At 47.1% G+C, this 20,145-nt stretch overlaps 2 protein-coding genes and 1 non-coding gene across 4 annotated transcripts; 1 reads left to right on the top strand and 2 right to left on the bottom strand.

Moving 5' to 3' along the window:
* Window positions 1-6,563: 6,563 nt before the first annotated feature.
* TREML1 (triggering receptor expressed on myeloid cells like 1) lies at window positions 6,564-11,205 on the bottom strand. Of its 2 annotated transcripts, none has more exons than XM_040249730.1 (6): window positions 11,126-11,205; window positions 10,606-10,938; window positions 8,491-8,605; window positions 8,010-8,098; window positions 7,462-7,514; window positions 6,564-7,102 (listed from the first exon to the last, which is right to left on the bottom strand). In XM_040249730.1, the coding sequence occupies exons 1-6, from the start codon at window positions 11,166-11,168 to the stop codon at window positions 6,788-6,790; spliced, it is 948 nt and encodes a 315-aa protein (XP_040105664.1). In that variant the 5' UTR covers window positions 11,169-11,205; the 3' UTR covers window positions 6,564-6,787. The 2 variants fall into 2 exon arrangements, with proteins under 2 accessions (XP_040105664.1, XP_040105665.1); XM_040249731.1 differs by having other exon boundaries at window positions 8,010-8,095.
* Window positions 11,206-14,275: 3,070 nt separating this feature from the next.
* TRNAG-UCC lies at window positions 14,276-14,347 on the top strand. The gene has a single exon. It is a non-coding gene; the product is annotated as a tRNA-Gly (tRNA).
* Window positions 14,348-15,033: 686 nt separating this feature from the next.
* On the bottom strand, window positions 15,034-19,790 carry TREM2 (triggering receptor expressed on myeloid cells 2). The gene is made up of 5 exons (XM_040249725.1): window positions 19,615-19,790; window positions 17,811-18,161; window positions 16,354-16,444; window positions 15,391-15,584; window positions 15,034-15,308 (listed from the first exon to the last, which is right to left on the bottom strand). The coding sequence occupies exons 1-5, from the start codon at window positions 19,652-19,654 to the stop codon at window positions 15,292-15,294; spliced, it is 693 nt and encodes a 230-aa protein (XP_040105659.1). The 5' UTR covers window positions 19,655-19,790; the 3' UTR covers window positions 15,034-15,291.
* Window positions 19,791-20,145: the final 355 nt, after the last annotated feature.

Here is a 20,145-nt window from a genome sequence, read left to right as displayed (position 1 = left end):
AGAGTGTTCTGCCTATGTTTTATAGTTTCTGGTCTTACATTTAGATCTTTAATCCATTTTGAGTTTATTTTTGTGTATGGTGTTAAAACGTGTTCTAGTTTCATTCTTTTACATGTGGTTGACCAGTCTTCCCAGCACCACTTGTTAAAGAGATTGTGTTTTCTCCATTGTATATTTTTGCCTCCTTTGCCAAAGATAAGGTGTCCATAGGTACGTGGATTTATCTCTGGGCTTTTTTTGTTCCGTTGATCTATATTTCTGTCTTTGTGCTAGTACCATACTGTCTGGATGACTGCAGCTTTGTAGTAAAGTCTGAAGTCAGGAAGGTTGTTTCCTCTGATTCCATTCTTTCTCAAGATTGCTTTGGCTATTTGAGGTTTTTTATGTTTCCATACACATTGTGAAATGATTTGTTCTAGTTCTGTGGAAAATACCATTGGTAGGTTGCTAGGGATTGTCTTGAATCTATAGATTGCTTTGGGTTGTCTACTCATTTTCACTGTATTGATTCTTCAATCCATGAACATGATGTGTTTCTCCATCTATTTGTGTCATCTTTGATTTCTTTCATCAGTGTTTTATAGTTTTCTCTATATATAGGTCTTTTGTTTCTTTAGGTAAATTTATTCCAAAGCATTTTATTCTTTTCATTGTGACGGTGAATGGGATTGTTTCCTTAACTTCTTTCTGTTTTCTCATTGTTAGTGTATAGGAATGCAAGGGATTTCTGTGTATTAATTTTATATCCTTCAACTTTACTATGTTCATTAATTAGCTCTAGTAATTTTCTGGTGGTGTCTTTAGGGTTTTCTGTGTAAAGGATCATGTCATCTACAGATAGTGAGAATTTTACTTCTTTTCCAATCTGGATTCCTTTTATTTCTTTTTCTTCTGATTGATGTGACTGGGACTTCCAAAACTATGTTGAATAGTAGTGGTGAGAATGGGCACCAAGTTTTCTGATCCATGAAAGTGACATATCTTTTCCATATATTCCTTAATTTCTTCCTTAATTTCTTTCAGTAATGTTTTATAGTTTTTAATGCACCAGCCTTACTCCTATTTTGTGAAATTTTTGCCTAAATAGTTTTATTATTCTTGATACTATTGTATATAGAGTTGTTTTCTTAATTTCATTTTGAGTTGTTCAAAATTGCTAGAGTATAGAGATAAAACTGATTTTCACATATTGGTTTTGTATCCTGAAACTTTGCTGAACTAATTTGTTAACTCTACATTTTGAGTGGGGGTGGAGCGGGGAATGGATTTCTTAGCCTTTTTTATATACAGATCACGTCATCTGCAAATAGAGATAACTTTACTTCTTCCTTTCCAATCTAGATGCCTTTTATTTTTCTTGTTTAATTGCACTTGCTAGAACCTATAGTATAATATTGAATAAAAGTGACAAGAGTGGACATCTTTGTCTTGTTCTCAACCATTGGGGAAAACTTTTTAGTTTTTCACCTTTAAGTATGATGTTAGCTGTGAATTATTTATAGATGTTCTTTATCAGGTTGATGAAGTCCTGTGCTATTCCTAGTTTTTTGAGTGTTTTTGTCATGATAGAGTGTTGGGTTTTGCCAAGCACTTTTTCTGTCACCCATTGAAATGATCATGTGGTTTGGCGGGGAGGAATTTCTATTAATATGATGTATCATACTGATTTTCAAATGTAGAACCAACCTTGCATTCCTAGAATAAGTCTTGCTTTGTCATGGTCTGTAATCCTTTCTATTTGTTCCCAGGTCCTATCTGCCACTGTTTCGTTGAAGATTTTTTGCATCTACATTCATAAAGAATGTTGGCCTATAGTTTTCTTGTGATCTCTTTGTCTGGTTTTTGTATCTAAGTAAAACTGCTCTCATAGAAATGAGTTGGTAAGTATTCCTTCCTCTTCTTTTTTATTTATTTTTTTTTTTTAAGAGTTTGTGAAGGATTGGTTTTAAAATTCATTCAGTATTTGATTGAACTCACCAGAAAAGCCATCTGGTCCTAAGCATCTCTTTGTGGGAAGTTTTTTGATTACCAATTAAACCTCTTTACATGGTATAGATTTTCTATTTCTCCTTAAGTCATTTTCAGTAGTTTACATCTTTCTAGGAATTTGTCCATTTCATCTAAGTTATCTAAGATATGCAATTGTTCATAATATTTCTTATCCTTTTTATTTCATAAGGTCAGTAGTTCTTCCCTTTTCATTTCTGATTTAGTAATTTGAGTCATCTTCTCTTTATTTCTTATCCATTCTAGCCAAGATTTGTCAGTTTTGGTGATCTGGTCAAAGAACCAACTTTTGGTTTTGTTGATTTTTTTTCTGTTGTTTTTCTGTTCTCTATTTCATTTATTTCTGCTCTAATTTTTATTATTTTCTTCCTTCTACTTGCTTTGAGTTTAGTCTGCTCTTTTATTTCTAGTTTCTTCAGGTGGAAAATTAGGTTATTAATTTGAAATCTTCTCTTTTTTTTTTTCTAACATAGGTGTTTACAACTATAAATTTCCCTCTAAGCGCTGTCTTTGTTGAATCACCTAACTTTCATTTCAAAGTATTCATTCATTTCTAATTTCTGTTGTGATTTCTTCTTTTTCCTATTTGTTATTTAGGAGTGAGTTGTTTGATTTCCACATATTTGTGACTTTCCAAATTTTGCTTCTGTTATTGACTTCTAGTTTCAAACCATTATGATCAGAAAAAATACTTTATATAATTTCAGTCCTTCTAAATTTATTTAGACTTGATTATGGTCAAGCATATGGTCTACCCTAGAGACTGTTGCATGTATATTTGAGAAGAATGTGTATTCTGCTTTGTTGGATGGTGTGTTCTGCAGATATCTGAGAGGTCCAATTGGTTTATAGTGTTATTCATGTCTACTCTTTTGTTGTTGATCTTCCACCTCTTTGCTGTATTGTTTTTGAAAGTAAAATATTGACGTCTACAACCATTACAATTTATCCCTTCAGTTCTGTCAGTTTTTGCCTCATGTATTTTGAAACTCTGTTGTTAGGTACACATATATTTATAATTGTTATATCTTCTTAGTGGATTTATTCTTTTATCATTATAAAATCTCCTTTGTCACTAGTAACAATTTTTGTCCTAAAGCCTATTTTGTCTGATATTAGTATAGCTACTCTGCCGCTGCTGCTGCTGCTGCTGCTAAGTCGCTTCAGTCAGGTCTGACTCTGTGCACCCCCAGAGACGGCAGCCCACCAGGCTCCCCTGTCCCTGGGATTCTCCAGGCAAGAAAACTGGAGTGGGTTGCCATTTCCTTCTCCAATGCATGAAAGTGAAAAGTGAAAGTGAAGTCACGCAGTCGTGTCTGACTCCTAGCGACCCCCTGGACTGCAGCCAACCAGGCTCCTCCATCCATGGGATTTTCCAGGCAAGAGTAATGGAGTGGGGTGCCATTGCCTTCTCCCATAGCTACTCTAGTGCTCTGTAACTAGTTTGCATGTTATGTTTTTCCATTCTTTTACTTTCAGCAGACTTGTGTTTTTCAATCTAACATTTGTCTTCTAGAAGCAGCATATAGTGATATCATATATTTTTTAAATCAATTTTGCCAATATCTGCCTTTTAATTAGGATGTTTAATCTATTTACATTCAGTATAGTTACTGATAAGGTAAGATTTATGTCTTCCAGCTTGTTATTTGTTTTCTACTTGTTTTATGTCTTTTTTCTCCTTTATTTCGCCACTGTCTTTGTCATATTAGATAATTTAATTCCCTTGTCATTTCTTTTACTGTATAATTTTGCACTATTTTCTTACTGTAGAGATTATAGTTAGCATTTTAATTTAAAATAATCTAGTTCAGATTAATATAACTTAATTTCAATAATATATTAAGACAAAACCTTTGGTTCTATATAGCCCCAATCCTTCTTTCTCCCTCTTCATATTGTTACTGTCATAAAAGTTACATCTTAATAAATGGTGTGCCCATCAGCACAGGTATATAATTATTGCTTTATAAAGTTGTGTCTTAAATAGGGGCAAGGGGAAGCCATTTTTCTTGAGTAAACACTCCTTGAATTGATGCAAGCCATTGGTTAATTTCCAGAGTTCTAAAAATGTTGACAGTATTTTTGCCAGTTTTCTTGTTTCTTTTATGAAGGCGAGAATTTTCAGAGTTCTTTAACCATTTTCTTTTAAAATTACTCTCAGTGTACTTTTAACTTGTATTTTCCTTAGATGAATTTAAACATCTTTATTATGTCTATATTTCTTTTTATGTGAGCTGTAGGTATATATCCTGTGACCATATTCTATTAAGTATTTGTTTTCTAATTGATATGTAGGAGTTAGGGAAATGAGCCCTCTGCCTTTATATGGGTTGCAAAATTTGTCCTTATTTTGTCTTTTGACTTTCATTTATGGTGTTTTGTCACAGAGGGAAAAGTATCAGTCTTAATTTATCTTAATGTGTCAGTTGTAATGTATCTATGAATTCTTTTATGGCTTCTGAGTTTTGTATGATACTTTAAAGAGCTTTTCTCTCTAAGACTGTTCTAATTATTCCCCAATGACCTTTCAAATACTTTGTAAAATAAATTTTATCAAAGTATAATTTACATGCAGTAAGTTATGCCTATTGGATAGGTTTTGACAAATGTATATACCGTGTAACTACCACAATCATGATGAAAAACATTTAATTACACCCAAAAGTTCTTTTAGGCCCCTTTACAGTCATTCCCACTCCTCCACCACTAGCACAAAATATTCTTATTTTTTTTGTTATTGCCTTTTTATCTGTGATTATTTCCCCCTAGTTTATTTCATCCATCTTCTTGAGTAAGTTAGCTAACGCTTTATTTCAGTTTAATTCAAAGCACAAACTTTTATTTACGTACTAGTTATGTCATTTTTCTCCTTTAAAATTAACTAGCTGTTTGAGTAAGATGCTTAATTCTTGTTAAGGGTGTGTATTTTCCTCTGAGAGCTTCTTTAACTGAGTTCCAAAAGTTCTAGTGTGAAGCAGTCATCTCACCATGTTATTTGCATTTACTTTGTTTTTATAAAATAAATGAAATTAATTTTAGCATTTTCATTTTAGAAGTTACTTTTATAACTGACTCTGTGACTATAATTCATAGACTTTCTTTCATAGGCATTGATGGAATTAATATATTTCCGTTTCTTCCTTCAGTTTTCTCTACCAGTCAACTGATTATCTTAGTATTTTCCTTTGCATTGCTAAATATACTTCTACTTCTGTCAGGTTCTAAAAAGTTACATTCAGACCAATTATAGTCATTTCTCCCAGAGGGGTGCTTTTTAGACTTTATTCTGCCCTTCCCCCATCTTGCCTTCGCACCAGGAAAGTCCCTAGTCATCTTAGCCAGGGTAAATGAGGGCTTAGTTGATTGGTGGGGAGCTGCTGCCTCCACAAGGGACAGAGTAAATTTAGGTTCCATCACAGGCTGAGACTCTATCAAAGGAAGCCCAGAACATCCTGCCAGAACTCCCTGAAAATAGCATTACTAGGCTTACACAGCTGCTGCCTATGTCTTCACCTCATGTACCTAGACTAAGCTTAGGGCCCTTCCAGATGGTTCAGACAGTGAAAACCTCTTTTTTCCTAGTTCTTCATGATTGTAAAAGACTGGATTCCTGAGCCCCTCCTCTTCTCCATCTAAGTCTCTCATCTCAATTTGGACAAATATTTTCAAACAGTTTGAGAAGAAGTCATGGCAGAAACCTTAAAGGCCTTCCTATACCCAGCCTGGATTAGCTTTCATTTACACTTAACTGTGGCCACACATTTACCATTTATTCCTTATTCCTCCACCTGCATGCCTTTTCTTCACTGGGCTCTTCCAGGCTCAGAGTTAAGGGAACAGAGCTACCAGAAGAGCACACAGTTGAGAAAGAGCCAACTCTGATAAAACTGATGTCTGTGAAGATCTTTTATCTCCTGGTGCTTGAAAATCCTCTGTTCTACCAAGGAATAGGCTTAGTATCTATTTGTTTCTGGCCTTACTCCTGTTTCCTTTTATCCCCATCTCTCCTACCCTTTCTGTCCTGAGCCCTCTTGGTGCTGTGCTAAGTTGCTTCAGTCTTGTCCAACTCTGTGCGACCCCACCAGCCTCCTCTGTCCATGGAATTCTCCAGGCAAGAATACTGGGGTGGGTTGCCGTGCCCTCCTCCAGGGGATCTTCCCCACCCAGGGGTGGAACCCGTGTCTCTTACATCTCCTGCACCGGTGGGCGGGTTCTTTACCGCCAGCAGCACCTGGCACTGATGAATCCTCCTCCCCCCCCCCATCATATGTGTCACATGGTAAGGTGTCACTTGTTTACGAAAAAAGGAGATTTCTGTCTCAAGCAAATGAATCTGTACTTTTAAGTGTCACGATAAAGGCAGGAAATGCTTTTGAAGAAATCCCCCTTCATGCCCCTTAAATCAGACTGCAATTCAGGAGTCTGACCAGGGAGGGAAATCACTTCCCCACTGGCAGGAGAGCATTACAGCACAGACTCTGGACCACTCTTTTCAGTTCACGAGCAGTCAAGCCTGAGCCCTTTCATTCCCTCCCAAGCATCAAGAGCTCATATATTATCATTTAGAGTTTATTTAGTTCTTTGGTGTAATGACAGAGGCATTAACATGGCTAGTTTCCCAGGACACCTCAGTCATTCCAAGTACCACTTACCAGGTCAGAAAAGTCAAGACATTAGATCCTAAAGATCTGATAGCCTAAGGATCTAGAGCATGGGTTGCATGGATGGCTACACAAAACCCTGAGGCTAATCTGCAGGTGTACAGGGGGTGAACAGCTCAGCTGGGTGGAGCCTGGCTATTAGGCGGCTCCTGGGCTGGCTCGCAGGCGGCTCCTCCACTCTTGCCCTTTCCAGGGAAGATGACTGTAGCGTATGTCACAGGATTGGAGCTGATCTCAACCTTAGGAGGCAGAGGGGCCACACAGGGTGGTTCTAGGGGTAAGAGTTTCCCTGACAGGGAATCAGGAGGAAGGTTGGTGTAAGTGGTATCATCAAAGGAAGGTGGTGAGTCAAGCTTGACATATGGTACATCTGATGGCAAGTCAACAGCCAGTCCAGAGTCACTGATGTGGTGGACCACTGAGGAGGGAGCCTATAACAAAAGCAGGCCTGTCAGGCAAAGAGAAAATGCTTCCCTCTACCCTGGTTCCTTGAGGTGGGAAGTCCAGGATCACACTGGATCTGTCTCTGGAATCCTGAGTATGTCTGTGGGCAAGATGGCTTCACTGGGAAGATTTTCAGGCCCCAAGTATCTCCCTAAATCTGGGCAGGTGGATGGCAAAGTGGGAAGATGGAAGACTATAGTTGGCAAGTTTACTGCATTTAAGAAGTGGGTTTGGACCTCATGTGGGTTCCAGTCTTTTCTCCACCTGATCATCCCAGGACTTGTCAGTGAGTATGACAGAGAGAGGGTCTAGGGAATTTGGCTGGGGGCCTGCAGAGGTTTCTTACCGTGTTTGAGATTCCACTGCTCTGAAATTGTCCACCAACAGCGAACCTGTTGCCTGGTAGAACAGAAGCACAGACTGTTCCTTGTGCTGACTCAGTGCCTCCCACATATGCACTCTCTTCAGAAACCTTGGCAACCTCTGTTCTAGCCCATACTCAAACATCCCCACTCCCACCAGCAAAGTCTTCCCCCTCCATCTCCCCAGCTCCCACTCCCAGCCAGCCCTAACTCCCCCACTTAACTGCTTCCACAGCTCCCTTCATCCTGTCTCAACACTCAAGCCATCTCCTGAAATCCCCCATCTCTTCCAGCCACCTGTCCCCAGTGCCACTGTCTCACCCTCTACAATTCCTGTCTCTCCCCAGCCCACCTCCCACGGAATCTCCTTGCTCTCCTCCACCTTTCAGCCATGGGAATTGTACGGTGTGGGGGCGTTTGCCGAAGCCCATCTGTAGGGGGAGCAGACCTGGATTCCCAGCCTCAAATGCAGGAGTGGCTGATACAGGGCCGGAAGAGCCCTGCTGGGGTACACAGGTGGAGAGCTACCCACCTTTCCTTTTGGCCATCACAGCAAGCAGCACCGCCGCCACCATCACCAGCAGGCCCAGCAGGAACACAGCACCCCAAATCCAGGGTCTGCTGAGACACACGAAGAAGGAAGTGAGCTTAGCCCTGAACCTGGTGGGGAGCTGCTTGGCAGGAATCCTGGAAAAGTGGCGCAGAGGCACCATTCTTGGTGTGCCATGGTTGGGAGAAAGAGCTTTTTTTTTAATGGAATGAGGCAGGCAGACTCAAGCAGGGAAGGAGACACGTTATCAGGGTATCCTGACTGGAGATCTACTGGAATAAAGGGGTCAGCGCTGAACTGGGATAGAGAGGTACGCCTGTCTGTCTGCCTACCTGCCTACCTGTTGAGCAGCTCCCCAGGAGTGGAAAGAATTGTAAGGTTTCCTTTCGATTTAGTCTGGGACTCTAAACAAGCTGTATCTTCACCATCACCCTTTCCCAGCCACCCACATACAGTTCAGTACCTCTTCTTATCCTGGCTGGTATCCAAAGGGCTGCCGCTGTTTACAGAGTCCAAAGAGGAGCTCTCACCCAGAGTCCCATCCTGATGGATCTCCTCCTCCTCTTTCAGGCCAGGAGCTGAGTGAGAAGGAAGTCCTTATTGAGCATGTACCCACTGAGAGCAGGGTTCAAGGGCTTGCTGAGATCTGAGGGACTGGGGGAGTAGAACTGAGGAAGGTCTGGAGTAAGAAACACGAAGGGGTGCTTGGGATATTCCTTAAGGGGCCTCTTATTCTGGAGGTCTTTATCTGATTGTGAATATGCTCACTTCCCTTCTGCTGCCAGCTCCCAACCTCTCCCTCTGAATTTCTTCTCCTTTACCCGTTCCCCCTGTGCCTTGTCTCAGGCTGCTTAGACTATGCAGAAACCCCACTGTGTTATCTGTGCCCACTTCCCTACCCCATCCCAGAATAGGCCTCTCTACTCTAAGCTCCTTGGAGACCTTGCTCCCAGCTCTCATCACTTGGTCTCTAAAGAGGCTTTGGCCCAGCCTACTAGACCTCTCTGCATACCTGCAACCTTGTGACCAACGCTGCAGGTTGGCTGAGCCCCATTCCAAGCTCTGGAGCTAAGGAACATAGGGTTGGTCCTGAAAGGACACAATGCCAACTGACACTTGCTGAGAGCTTTGGCTTAGACCCTGAGACTCAGTTTTGTGACAATTTTTTTTTTTTTTTTGTCATTCCAACAATGTGCTCAGCTTCTGTCTGTGGGACTCAGGGTTGGTTTCTGTCAGCCTGAGGATCTGCCTTGGGAACACGGCAGTCCTCCTAGATCCTCTGAGAGGAGGGTCTTGCCTGGTTCTTAGCAATCACCATTCCCACTCCCCACCCCATGCTAAACCAGGAACTGAGACATCATTGACCCCAGTCTTGTGGCATATGTCCTGATCTGGTTTTTAAAACCACTATATCCTCCCTGGATACTGGGCTCTACCCATTTGCTTGAATATCCATCCTCTACAACCCTTGGGGTCCCCACACCTCAGATGTCCCACTGAGGGTACCCATCTCCCTGCCACCCCTTCCCAGTGCATTGTCTTGTGACCGTTTGCCATTTTGGAAGTTCTAACCTTGAGTTACTAGACCTTAGAGTGTCAAGGAAGCAGGAGAACAAAGGATAACCAGAGTTAACAGGAGTGTATTTATAATATGAGTAATAATTGTAGACACAAGAGAGATTCTAATGACAGCTTAGTCCCTCCTCATAACAGATGGAGAAAAACAGAAGGAAAAATGTCTTGATTTCATTATTTTGGGCCTTTGGCACAAATTACTTAAGAAAGGAATACTTGAAAATGAAAAAGATGTCAACATCCATAAGAGGAAGGCAGAACAGTCTGCTTCCTCAGGTAGCTGACCATGTTCCCAACAGAACAATTATTTTTTACAATATTGTACTTTTCTGAGGAATATTTAATACTTTGAAATGTTCTTTTAGTAAATATTTAGACATGAGAAAGTTATAGACTGTAAAAATGAATCCTGTGAAGAGTACTTTGTAAACTGAAATAGGGTCGAGAATATTGACTATATATTGATGAAACACTTTTTCTGTTTTTAAAACTGAACAAGTCAAAGGAATTCAGCCATTGAGTGTACCCTGCCTGTTACATGAGACACATACTAGACGCTCAGTGAAGACTTATAAAATAAGGTATAAATTCAGTAGTTTTTAAGCCATTAATCTTAAGCCTGGAACATATACCAAAAAATTAATTCTGGTTGATATGTCTGAATCAAAACTTTGTTTAAAGCATTTCTAAGGGGAAAAAAACAGCATATGGTATGTTGAAAATGCTGGATGAGGAGGCCAAGACCCTGAGTGGGGGAAGAAGGATGTGACTTCCTGTGGGGAGACCCACCCATGCAGGAGCGGAAAGGGGACTGGTCTTTGGCTGATTTATCTCAGACTTCTCACCCAGTTTGGCTTCCGTTCCCTGCAGAGCTGTCAAAAGAATATTGGGCATTTGGCCAATATTCCTCACTCACAAGGGCTCCCACCCACCAAGGACCCAAGAGCGGCAGGTTGGGGCAGGAGGGCAGGCCAGGGCTGCTGGCCAGGCTGGGATAACTCACCTGCGGGAAGCACATCCAGAGTGACCCTGTGCACAGTCTGGGGCCCCGAGAGGCCCTCCACCACACAGGCATACTCTCCAGCATCCTCCTCCCGCAGGGCAAGCATCTCCACCTGGAGCAGGCCGCCCCCCAGGTCGGTGAGAAATATGCGGCTGCCAGCGGGGACCCCGCGATTCACAGCTGATGTCACCAAGGGCTGGCATCCCTCTGGCAGGACCTGGCACCACACCTTTTGTGCCTTGACATCCTGGAGTCGGTAGTGGCATTGCACCAGGATGGAGCTCCCCATGGGCACCTGCAGCAGCTCCGGGAGGCTGCCAGCCGAGCCCTGGCCTAGGGAAGGAAAGTTGAGGGAATGTCAGGCAGGGCACCTCCTGGTCCACCCACTGCCCAGGGGGTCAGGGGTCTAGAGGTCCACTTCTGGGCCTACACATGTAATTGTTGCCAGGGCAATGCCAGTTATCCCTGGGCAAGGAGCAGGGTACATGGGGCCCAGAGTGCAGCTCCTTCTGAACCTTACCTACTCGTCCCAGGAGCAGCAGCAGGAGCAGTTTGGGGCCCATGGCTGGCAGGGAGATGTCAGCTCTGAGGCTCGTCTGGGCACTGACGCAGCATTCCCCGGGGGCAGGAAATTTGGCCTCAGACACTCACGTGGGGCTCTCAGTGACCATGGGGTTGGGAAGCAGGCACTGGTGGGCCCCGCCAAGGGTGGGGAGAAGGAGCTGTTCCAAGCTCTGGTTGGCTCAGTGCTCCAGATAGGAGTGGGCGAGGTAGAATGAGAAGGCCCAAGGAAATACAGAAGCCTGGGATCCTGGGCGCCCCTAAGGAGTGAAGTCAGGGAGGAGGATTATGGCAACCAGGGAGCATTAGAGAAAGGGGGAAGATGATCTTCAGGGTATTCCAAATATAGAATCTGATGATGCAGAGCTGTGAAGGAGGGAAGTAAAATGTCCTCCCCAGGGCCTGAGCCCATCTTACTTTTAAATTCTGTGTGAGTGCCCTACCCGAGCTCTCTGGTGATCATCCAGGAAGCCCCCCCTGGATGGTGCACCCTGGTCTGACCTGTCTTCACTCCCTGTGCTGAGTGCTCCCTAGACACTCACGGTGTGGACCGCGTTCTCCACTTCCAGCTGCTGCACTACAGCTTTGATGATTAATCGGATATTGAACCTCCTGTACTCATCTCATTTTCATAGCTTTTCTGTCTAGGTTTCCTTCCTTTTTTTTTTTTTTTTTTTTTTGCCCATTGTGTTCTGATTCCTGGAAGATATCCTCATATTTTTTCTCCCATCCCTTCTATCCTTGTCCTTCAAATTTTTATCCCTTAATGCTTTTAATTTACAGTATTTTTAATTCTCCAAGCATTTTTGATATATTATTTTTATTTCATGAATGCACTGTCCTCTCTGTCGGAAGACAGTTTTCTGTGAATATGTCCATGTTTCTGCATGATCAGGGCCTTCCCAGGAAAGGGCACTGACCAACCTTTGTTCCAGGGAGCATGAAGAGCAAACGTGCCTGGGAGTTAGAGACAGTGTGTCAGCTCCAGAGAGGTTTGCTTCCATCCTGCCCCTTCCTCCCTGGAAATGATCAGGTTCTATTCCAAAGTAAAGATGTCTCTCTCTCCTGCCAGAGAGGAAGATGGGCCAATGCTCAATGTGCCAGATGCTCTGTGTCAGCTCCAAGTCTCATAACGTGGGGTTCCTCTCCATGACACAAACTCAGTCCCTGCACAGGGTCCATCTGGTCCCCATTTGCATCACCCTGTGCAGAACTGGGGCTGGGGATCCCGCACAGAATGTGAGGGGGAAACCTGCTGGCACCAAGGATGCGCCAGTGCTCAGATCGGAGCAGGCCAGGTGGGAGTGCCTGGGAGGACACACCGCTCTGACCTAGATGCTCACGCCTGCAAAGGGGCCTGGAAAAACCACCCTCCCTCCTCCTTTTGTCCTCCCTGCCCTCCTCCTCCCCCTCCCTGCCTCCTCCTCCCTCCAGGAGCAAGGGAGCTGAGAATGCGAAGCAGGGACCAGGAGCTTGAGAAAGCCATGTTTAGCCGAGTCTCATGGACACGGTGATAGGGAGACCAGCTGTCCCTGTTCACCTGGGGTGAGGGTTTTCTGGGGACACAGGACTCTTGGTGCTAACACTGGCAGAGTCTCCAGCCGACTGGACACCTGGGTCTCCCTTGTGAGTGATATGGAAGGATGTATGTCTGTCCTGCCAAGGCGTATCAGGCTTTCTTTTATTTCCTTACCAGAAAATTATTTTTGCTCTAATAAGCCAACCTGGGAGATTTGTGTGAGGAGGAGAACTGTCTTCAATATTTATTGAGTGCCTAAAACAGACACAGTCCCCCACTGGGTGTCTGGGACAGAAGTGGCCAGGATCCAGAGAGGTGTCCTTTCACCAGGCATTTGAGAAGAGGAAGAAAGCCAGTGCTTATGCAGGACCTACTATGTGCCAGACAGCTGGCCAGGGACTTTCATGTTATTTCTTTCAATCTCATAAAAATTCACCCAAGTACGGTTGTTGGGGTTTGGTTTGGTGTTGGGATTTTTGTTTGTCTTTATGTACAAGGAGCCTGAGGCTCAGAGCAGTTAAGGAACTTACTCAAGGTTTCTTAAGAAGGCAAACTTGACATTAGAAAACGCTTTCAGTTCAATGTGCACTCGAGAGTGAAGGGCGGGGGATCCCAGGGTGGATGTCTCTGACCTGGCTGAGCAGGAAGGAGCAAAGGCTGAGCTCCCAAGAGCAGGAAAGTTCCAGCAGCGCCCCTCCACCAGGCACACCCCCGGAGCCTCCCCTTCCATCCCGTCACTCCCGGTGCTCAGGCGGGGTGGGCGGGAGGGCGCTGGCGTGGGCCCGGTTTGGGCTCTGCTCTGTCTTGGCTCCTAGACTGTGCCTGTGTCTGCAGGAAGAAGACGACTGCACCAGGACCCACTGAAGTGCAGCTGAGTCAGGGAGGCCAGGGAAACACAGACTAGACCAGGATCCTAGAGCTGGAGGCAGAGGCCAGCGGAGCAGCCTCGACGGGAGTGGGTGGGGCAGGGCTGAGACAAGGGGAGTGACCTATTAACCTGAGGCTGATACTCAGGGCTGCACCAGGGGCTCTTTCCCAGTGATTCAAAACCCCAGGGACCCACACCCAGGTTAGGGAGCAATGCAGCCACATGTGGCCGTGGAGAGGGGCTCCTGGCCTTCCGTTCTGAGGCCGGGACAGAGAGCCTGAGGATATGGCCAGCCCACTTCCTCCTCGAGGACAGCCCGCCTTCAGGGTAGCTTCCATCTAGTTTCCCCCTCATTCTTGGTCCAGGAGGTGTGTGTTGAAGAGAGAGATGAGGTTCCCCGAGCTGCCTTGGTTGTTCCCAGTGTCTCGAACACTCTTCCTGCCTTGCTTCCTTGAGGTGTTTCTCAAGTGGTGCCTCTTGACCACCCTTTAGAATTGCATCATTCCCCACGCCTTCTGCCCTCCCCGTACTCCCAACCAGCTGACTGACCAACATTGTATTTGTCTGTCTGCCTTCTTCCCATTAGATCAAAGCTCTGTGTGGGCAGAAATCTTTGCTTGTCTTGTTCACTGTTGTGTCTCCAATGCCTGGACTGTTACCTGGCACAGAAAATATCAGTTTTTATTGAATAAGTACATGAATAAATAAGTAGGATTGGGACTTCCCTGGTAGTCCTGTGGTTAGGACTCCACACTTCCACTGCTGGGGCCCAGGTTCAATCCCTGGTCAGGGAACTAAGATGCTGCAAGCTATGCAGCATGGGTAAAAAAAAAAACAAGGGGGGATTATTTTAAATAAATAAGTAGGGTTGAGCTAGAGGGAAGGGCACCTGGAAAGTCAAGTGAAAGTAGGATTTCCAGGCTGCACAGGGGACTCTGGGTAAATCTTTCCCTTTTGAGCCTCAGTTTCCCTTCTATATGATGAGAGGCTTGGGGCTTGGACCAGTAGTCCCTAGCTCTGATATGCTGTGCCGACAACCCAAGCCCTTGCCATTTCTCTGGAGGGAGCATAACAAGATAAAAACAAACCTCTAGGGAGATGAATGGATGAGTCAACTGGGAACTGGATGGTCTTGGGGGTGCTTGAGACAGGTAGAGGGAGGGGGGCCTGGGGTGGGGGCCCAGCAATAATCATAGGGAATGAGTGGACAGGAGGCAGGAGGATGAGAGAAGATGCTAGAGAAATTCCACAGAGGGAGGCAGGGCTTGGTAATCAGATCTCTAGGAGCGGGAGAGAAGACTTAAAAAGTTTGGCCAGTTTGGAGCCTGTGGAAATGGAAGAACATGGTATTCTAAGACCCTGGACCCTAAGGAGCCAGACCTTCTGTCTTCTCCTCATCGGTATTCACTCTCCTAGCCTTGTAGCAAAAGAGAATACCTTCATGACTCCCTAAACCATCAAATAAACATGAAGTCTTGGGTTTATTTGTGAGAGTGTTTAATGGCCAATGTCCAGGAGTTGGAGGTATCCTTCCCATCTCCCATGCGCACACCTGCGTGCATGAGCACACACATACACACACATGCGCGCGTGCTTCCACGGCCAAAGGAAGAAGGGTAGGGGCAGAATGGCCTTTTGCCAAAGCAGAGGCAGGAGACTTGGTGGCCAAGGGGCGGGTGTGCAGCAGGCATCTGTGCAGACCTCTCCTGAACCTCTCTCCACTGAGGGTCCTCCTCTCTCATATGTCTCTCAGCTCTGCAACAGACAGGGTACTCACTCAGCGCCTCTCTGCCCCACCTCTCCGGCCCCCGGCCACCACTGTGCTCTCCAAGCTCACCTGTCAGAGTTTGGAGCTGGTAACCTGGGTTGTGGCCACAGTCCGGTCCACTGGCCTGGGGTGGCCGTTGTTTCTGCCCATGCCAGGCTGCAGCCCAGAGGGCGCTGGCTGCTAGAAGCTTGCTGAGAAAGATGCAGGCCAGGAGGAAAAGGATGGAAGTGGGTGGGAAGGGGCTCTCCTCTTCCGAAAGGCTCCTTGGAGAAACAAAGAGGGCATGTGGGAGGCCATGAGGGGACACACACGCTGGAATCTGTCCTCAGAGAAGGAATGGGGAGACCCTGGGAGCTCGGGGGGCTGGGGACACCTCCCCCACCCACCGCCAGCCCTGGATGAGGCTTTATGGGGCTTGGGGGAGCCTGTAGTCAGGAGACCCGAGTTCCAGGCACGGATCTGCCTGCTGAGTGCTTTCAAACAACCACCTCCCTCGCTGAGCGGTTTTTTGCCTTCATGATGATATGATGTGTGGTATGTTGTGGTGTGTTTTTGTGTGTGTGTGCACACACATGTGCACTTCATGGTTATACTAACAGTGTTTAAACACCAGTACATAGTCAAGAACCAGTCAGAACGGATTCTGGTCCCATCAGGGAAGCAGGGATCTGGGGGTACAAGTTTTGTGCTGAAATATTAATCCTAAAACTTTCATTGTTGCTGAACTGTGAGGATTCTGTCTGAGGGCTGCCAGGGGAAGGGGTGGGAGGCAGTCATTCAAGAATCTTGGAGCACCAGCTATTTATAAACTGTTAGGGAAGTTTTGCAATATTTTAACAACTGGTACAGCCACACCAACACACACTGGTGGGTTGGAGGGTGTTTAGACAAGATCATATATAGATCCCTTTCTGTTCCAGTTGCCTCGGAATCTGTACTTCTGGCACCCGCCACCCCCCAGCTGCCACCCCATGCCTGGGCTCTGCAGGGTGGAGTCTACCCAGGGATCTTAGCAAAGACTTGTCACTATACCTGGAGATGCTGTGCTCCACCTGGGCATTCTCGAAGCTCTCGGACCCCTCAGGGATCCACAGATCTCCAGGGTCCTGGTAATCTTGGGGGTCTGTGGGAGACAGAGCCTGTGAGCTGCTAGTCCCCTTCTTGAAGCCACAGTGGAGAGGACCCCTCTGGGTGGGGTGAAGCTCTGTGGGACCCCACCCTGTGTGGATCAAGTTGTTAACGTCTCTGAGCCTCAGTTTCCTCACCTGTAGAGTGGAGCAATTAGGAACCCCTTCTTAATAATAGTGTTGCAGGATTCAGCGAGAACAGCCTGTGTAGTGCCCATCCCCTCATAGGAGCTCAGTGACTGCACCCCCACCCTCCCATCACACAGGGTCTTTGGGAAGAGCAAACGAGACGATCGGTGTTTCTGAAAATCCGGTGTGGACTGTCAAGCTGGCTATACCAGCTACAGATTATTATTGTTGTTGTTATTCTTGTTACTAATTTCCTGCTGTATCTGTGGGAGTCAGCTGAGCCTTAGACTCCGATAGGATCGTGGTGTTTCCTCCCCACCTACTTCCATGGAGGTGGGGTTTGAGGTCTAAGGCAGATGGTCTCACCTACCCTGCCCATCTTAGACAAGTTTTCGACCTTCATTTCCATGATAAAGGGCCATGTTAGGGGGAAGAGTTGGACAAAGAGAGAGTCAGAAAAGGGATCTGTAACCTCAGATTTGTTTGGGACACAGGAGACACAGACAGAACGCTTTCCTGGAGGGCACCCCTGTGCAAGCTTAGGGGTGAGAAGGACCCCACGACTCCCTATCTCACCTAGTTAAGCCGGGAATGACGATCCCAAGCAGTTAGCAGCAGGAGACTGGGGCGAGGGCTGTCACTGCCCCCAAGCACTGTAAACTCTGTCGCTTGTTTCTCACGGGAGCCATATGGGGTCAGCGGCACAGACTCCATCACCACCATTTAAAGATGGGGAAATGGAGGCCCAGAGAGGAGAAGCAGTTGCCCCGGGTCACAGCAGTGTTCCTTCCTGGGCCTGTTTTTCTGTACCAAGTTGGTGCTTAATCTACATAGGTAGGTGCATTGGGTGGTTGGGTGAGGGAATGAGTGAATGTCCTCCTACTCCTTAAGGACCACCTCAGGGCTCACATCCCAATGGGTGCCAGATGGATAAAGCTGTTTGGAGGGGAGCAAAACCACAGCTAGCTCCTAAGTGTAAAGGAAGGACTGTACCCTTCCTGCAAGTGATGCGGTCCTCCACCAGGGGGCGCAGCCTGGAGCGGGGCACAGGGCTGGATGGCGACCCCCTCGTGCAGTCAGCAATCGGCACAACCAGCCACAGTGGCCCTCAGTTGGGCAGGAGGACAAAATCCACACCGTGGGACCTCCCAGGGCCCCCAAAAGCCCCGAGGGTGGTCGATCCTGTGTTCAGAGCCCCAGCCTCAGGGCGGGTGCAGTCAGCCGCCCACTCACCAGCCAGCACCTCCACCAGGACCTTCCTGAGGGTGTCAGCCTCGCTGCCATGGAGGCTCTGGCACTGGTAGAGGCCAGCGTCGTGGGCTTGAAGATTCCGCAGCGTGATGGTGAGTGTGCCGCCCAGGGCGTCGTCTGTGATGGCCGTGCTCCCGTTGCGCCTCTTCAGGAAGGACAGCAGCCACGAGGGGTGGGTGCTGACCACTTGCTGGCACAGGCCTTCTTCACCCAGCTGGCGGCACCAGGCTTTGCGTCTCCCCCAGTGCTTTAAGGAGTTGTAGGGGCAGGAGACCCGCAGGGACCGGCCCATCGTGCCCTGGAACACCGTGGTGTTGTGCGCTCCGGACAGCTCTGGGGAGGAGACGTTCCTTCACTGCACCATGTGTTTATTGAACACCTACTATGCTCACTGAACAGAAGAGACAGCAGTCCTGCCCTTAAGGAACTCAGGTCTACATAAGCTGGGAAGAGGTGGCAAAGCCCAAGTGTGTGTTTATAGGACGTGAGGAAACCAGGAACCCTGGGTCCTGGGTCTGGCTTTATCACCACTGGACTTGGACCACTTTAGAGAAGTAACTGACCCTCTCTGAGCCTATTTCCAGAGACTTTTGGTCTTGAAGTTCCTGCGGGTCCTAGTCCACACGTGTTCTTCCTGTTACACAGAATCATGCCCTCATCTCTCCCCCTCCATCTCAAGAGAGCAAGGCCAGTGGCCTCTCAGGCCTGGGGCTGGTCCCACGGGGGGCTGAACACTCCCTCCCCATGCCCGCCATGCTTGCTAACTCTGCAGCTGCCCACGCCAGTACCAGCCCCACATTCTCCTCTTTGTGACCTTTAGCTTCCAGCTTCCCTATTTCTGTGGCTTTGTTCCCCTTTCAGGAGGGATGCATCTCAGAGCTATTTTGGGGGAGACATGAGGCTGCTATTTTAGGGACCCTCCTTGGGGTGGGGGAGCGCCAGTCTGGTGCCAGGGCAGGGGCTGAAAGAGAATCACCCAGCACCCTCTGCCTCAGCCTCCCTTTCTCTTCAATCACTTTGTCAACCACATGGGTGACAGAAACTTGCCAGGATTAGGGAGCTGGTGGCCTGCCTTTTGGAACCAGAGAGACCTGATAAGCAATATCCGCCATACCACTCTGTCCATCTGCCTCCAGGCAGACCAACATCCCCCCCCCCCCACTTTCCCTGCTCCACCTCCAGGTAAGAAACTCCAGCTTCACTGGAACATTGTCTCCCCCCCTACCATGTGACTTTTCCTCTAGGGGGAGCAAGAGGCATCCCACAAAGAGAAAAGGCTGTCATGTGAAAAATTCTGGGGTGCTCATCCCTGCAGCTCAATCACAGAATCTTCAGCCCCAGGGCTGAGGACAGGAGAACCTTCAGAGCCCAGGAAGGATACCCCAAAGATGCAGATTCCCAGAGCTGGGTTCTTTTCTCCCTCCCACCCTGCTACTCCTCTGGGACTAGTTTTATGCTCAAGTGGTTCAAAATGTTAGGGACTCTTACCAGTGCTCCCCAAACTTCCCCCAACTCCTAGCTAGTGCCTGAGATGCTACCATCAGAACTCCTTCCCTTTCTAGGTGTCCAAATTCACCAGCCTCTGATGCCTCCACCAGCATGAAGAGCTGATACTGGGGAGGGAGGGAAAGCGTGGAGAATACGGGGCACAGTGGGAAGCGGGGGTGCAGGACATGCGGAGGATTTCAGCCGTCTTTAGAGTGTGGCTCAGCGCTCCCCACCCACCCACTTGCCACATACTCAAGGAAGGGGAGGGAGAGTCAGCAGCGGAGGGAGGGACTCCTACCTGTGACAGCGAGCAGGATGAGCAGCCCGACAAGCTCCATGTCACCCTTCCCTTGTGGAGGACAGACGCAGGGTGCCTTGTGCAAGATCTCGTCTTTTCACGAGGGTCGGGCTCCCCAGACACTGCCCACAGGAACTGGCTCCCGGAGATTGAGCAATCGTCAGGACTGGGATCTGGCTTCATGATTCAGGGAGGGGGAGCAGAGCGGGGGAGGAGCCACCGCTGCAGCCCAGCAGGGGGTGCTGTGGATCCCAGACCTCTGAGAGGGCACCTCACTGTCCAGCCCGTACCAGCCTTCTCATTGGTTGAGAAGATTATCCTTTCTCCACTCAGTTGCCTTAGTATCTTCATTGAAAGTCATTTGACATGTAGGTCTCCATATTGACTGTCCATTCTGTTCCATTGATCTATGTGCCGATCTTTTTACCAATCACACCCCACCTTGACTACTCATTGGGGCTTTACTTTTTTTTATTGGAGTACGATTGCTTTACGATGTTGTGTTTCTGCTGTACTAACAAAGTGAGTCAG

Source organism: Oryx dammah, unplaced genomic scaffold (genome assembly GCF_014754425.2).
Source record: "Oryx dammah isolate SB20612 unplaced genomic scaffold, SCBI_Odam_1.1 HiC_scaffold_11, whole genome shotgun sequence".
Classification (NCBI taxonomy): domain Eukaryota; kingdom Metazoa; phylum Chordata; class Mammalia; order Artiodactyla; family Bovidae; genus Oryx; species Oryx dammah.
Note: the sequence above shows the minus strand (reverse complement) of the source record. Positions and strands in the feature narration are given on the sequence as shown.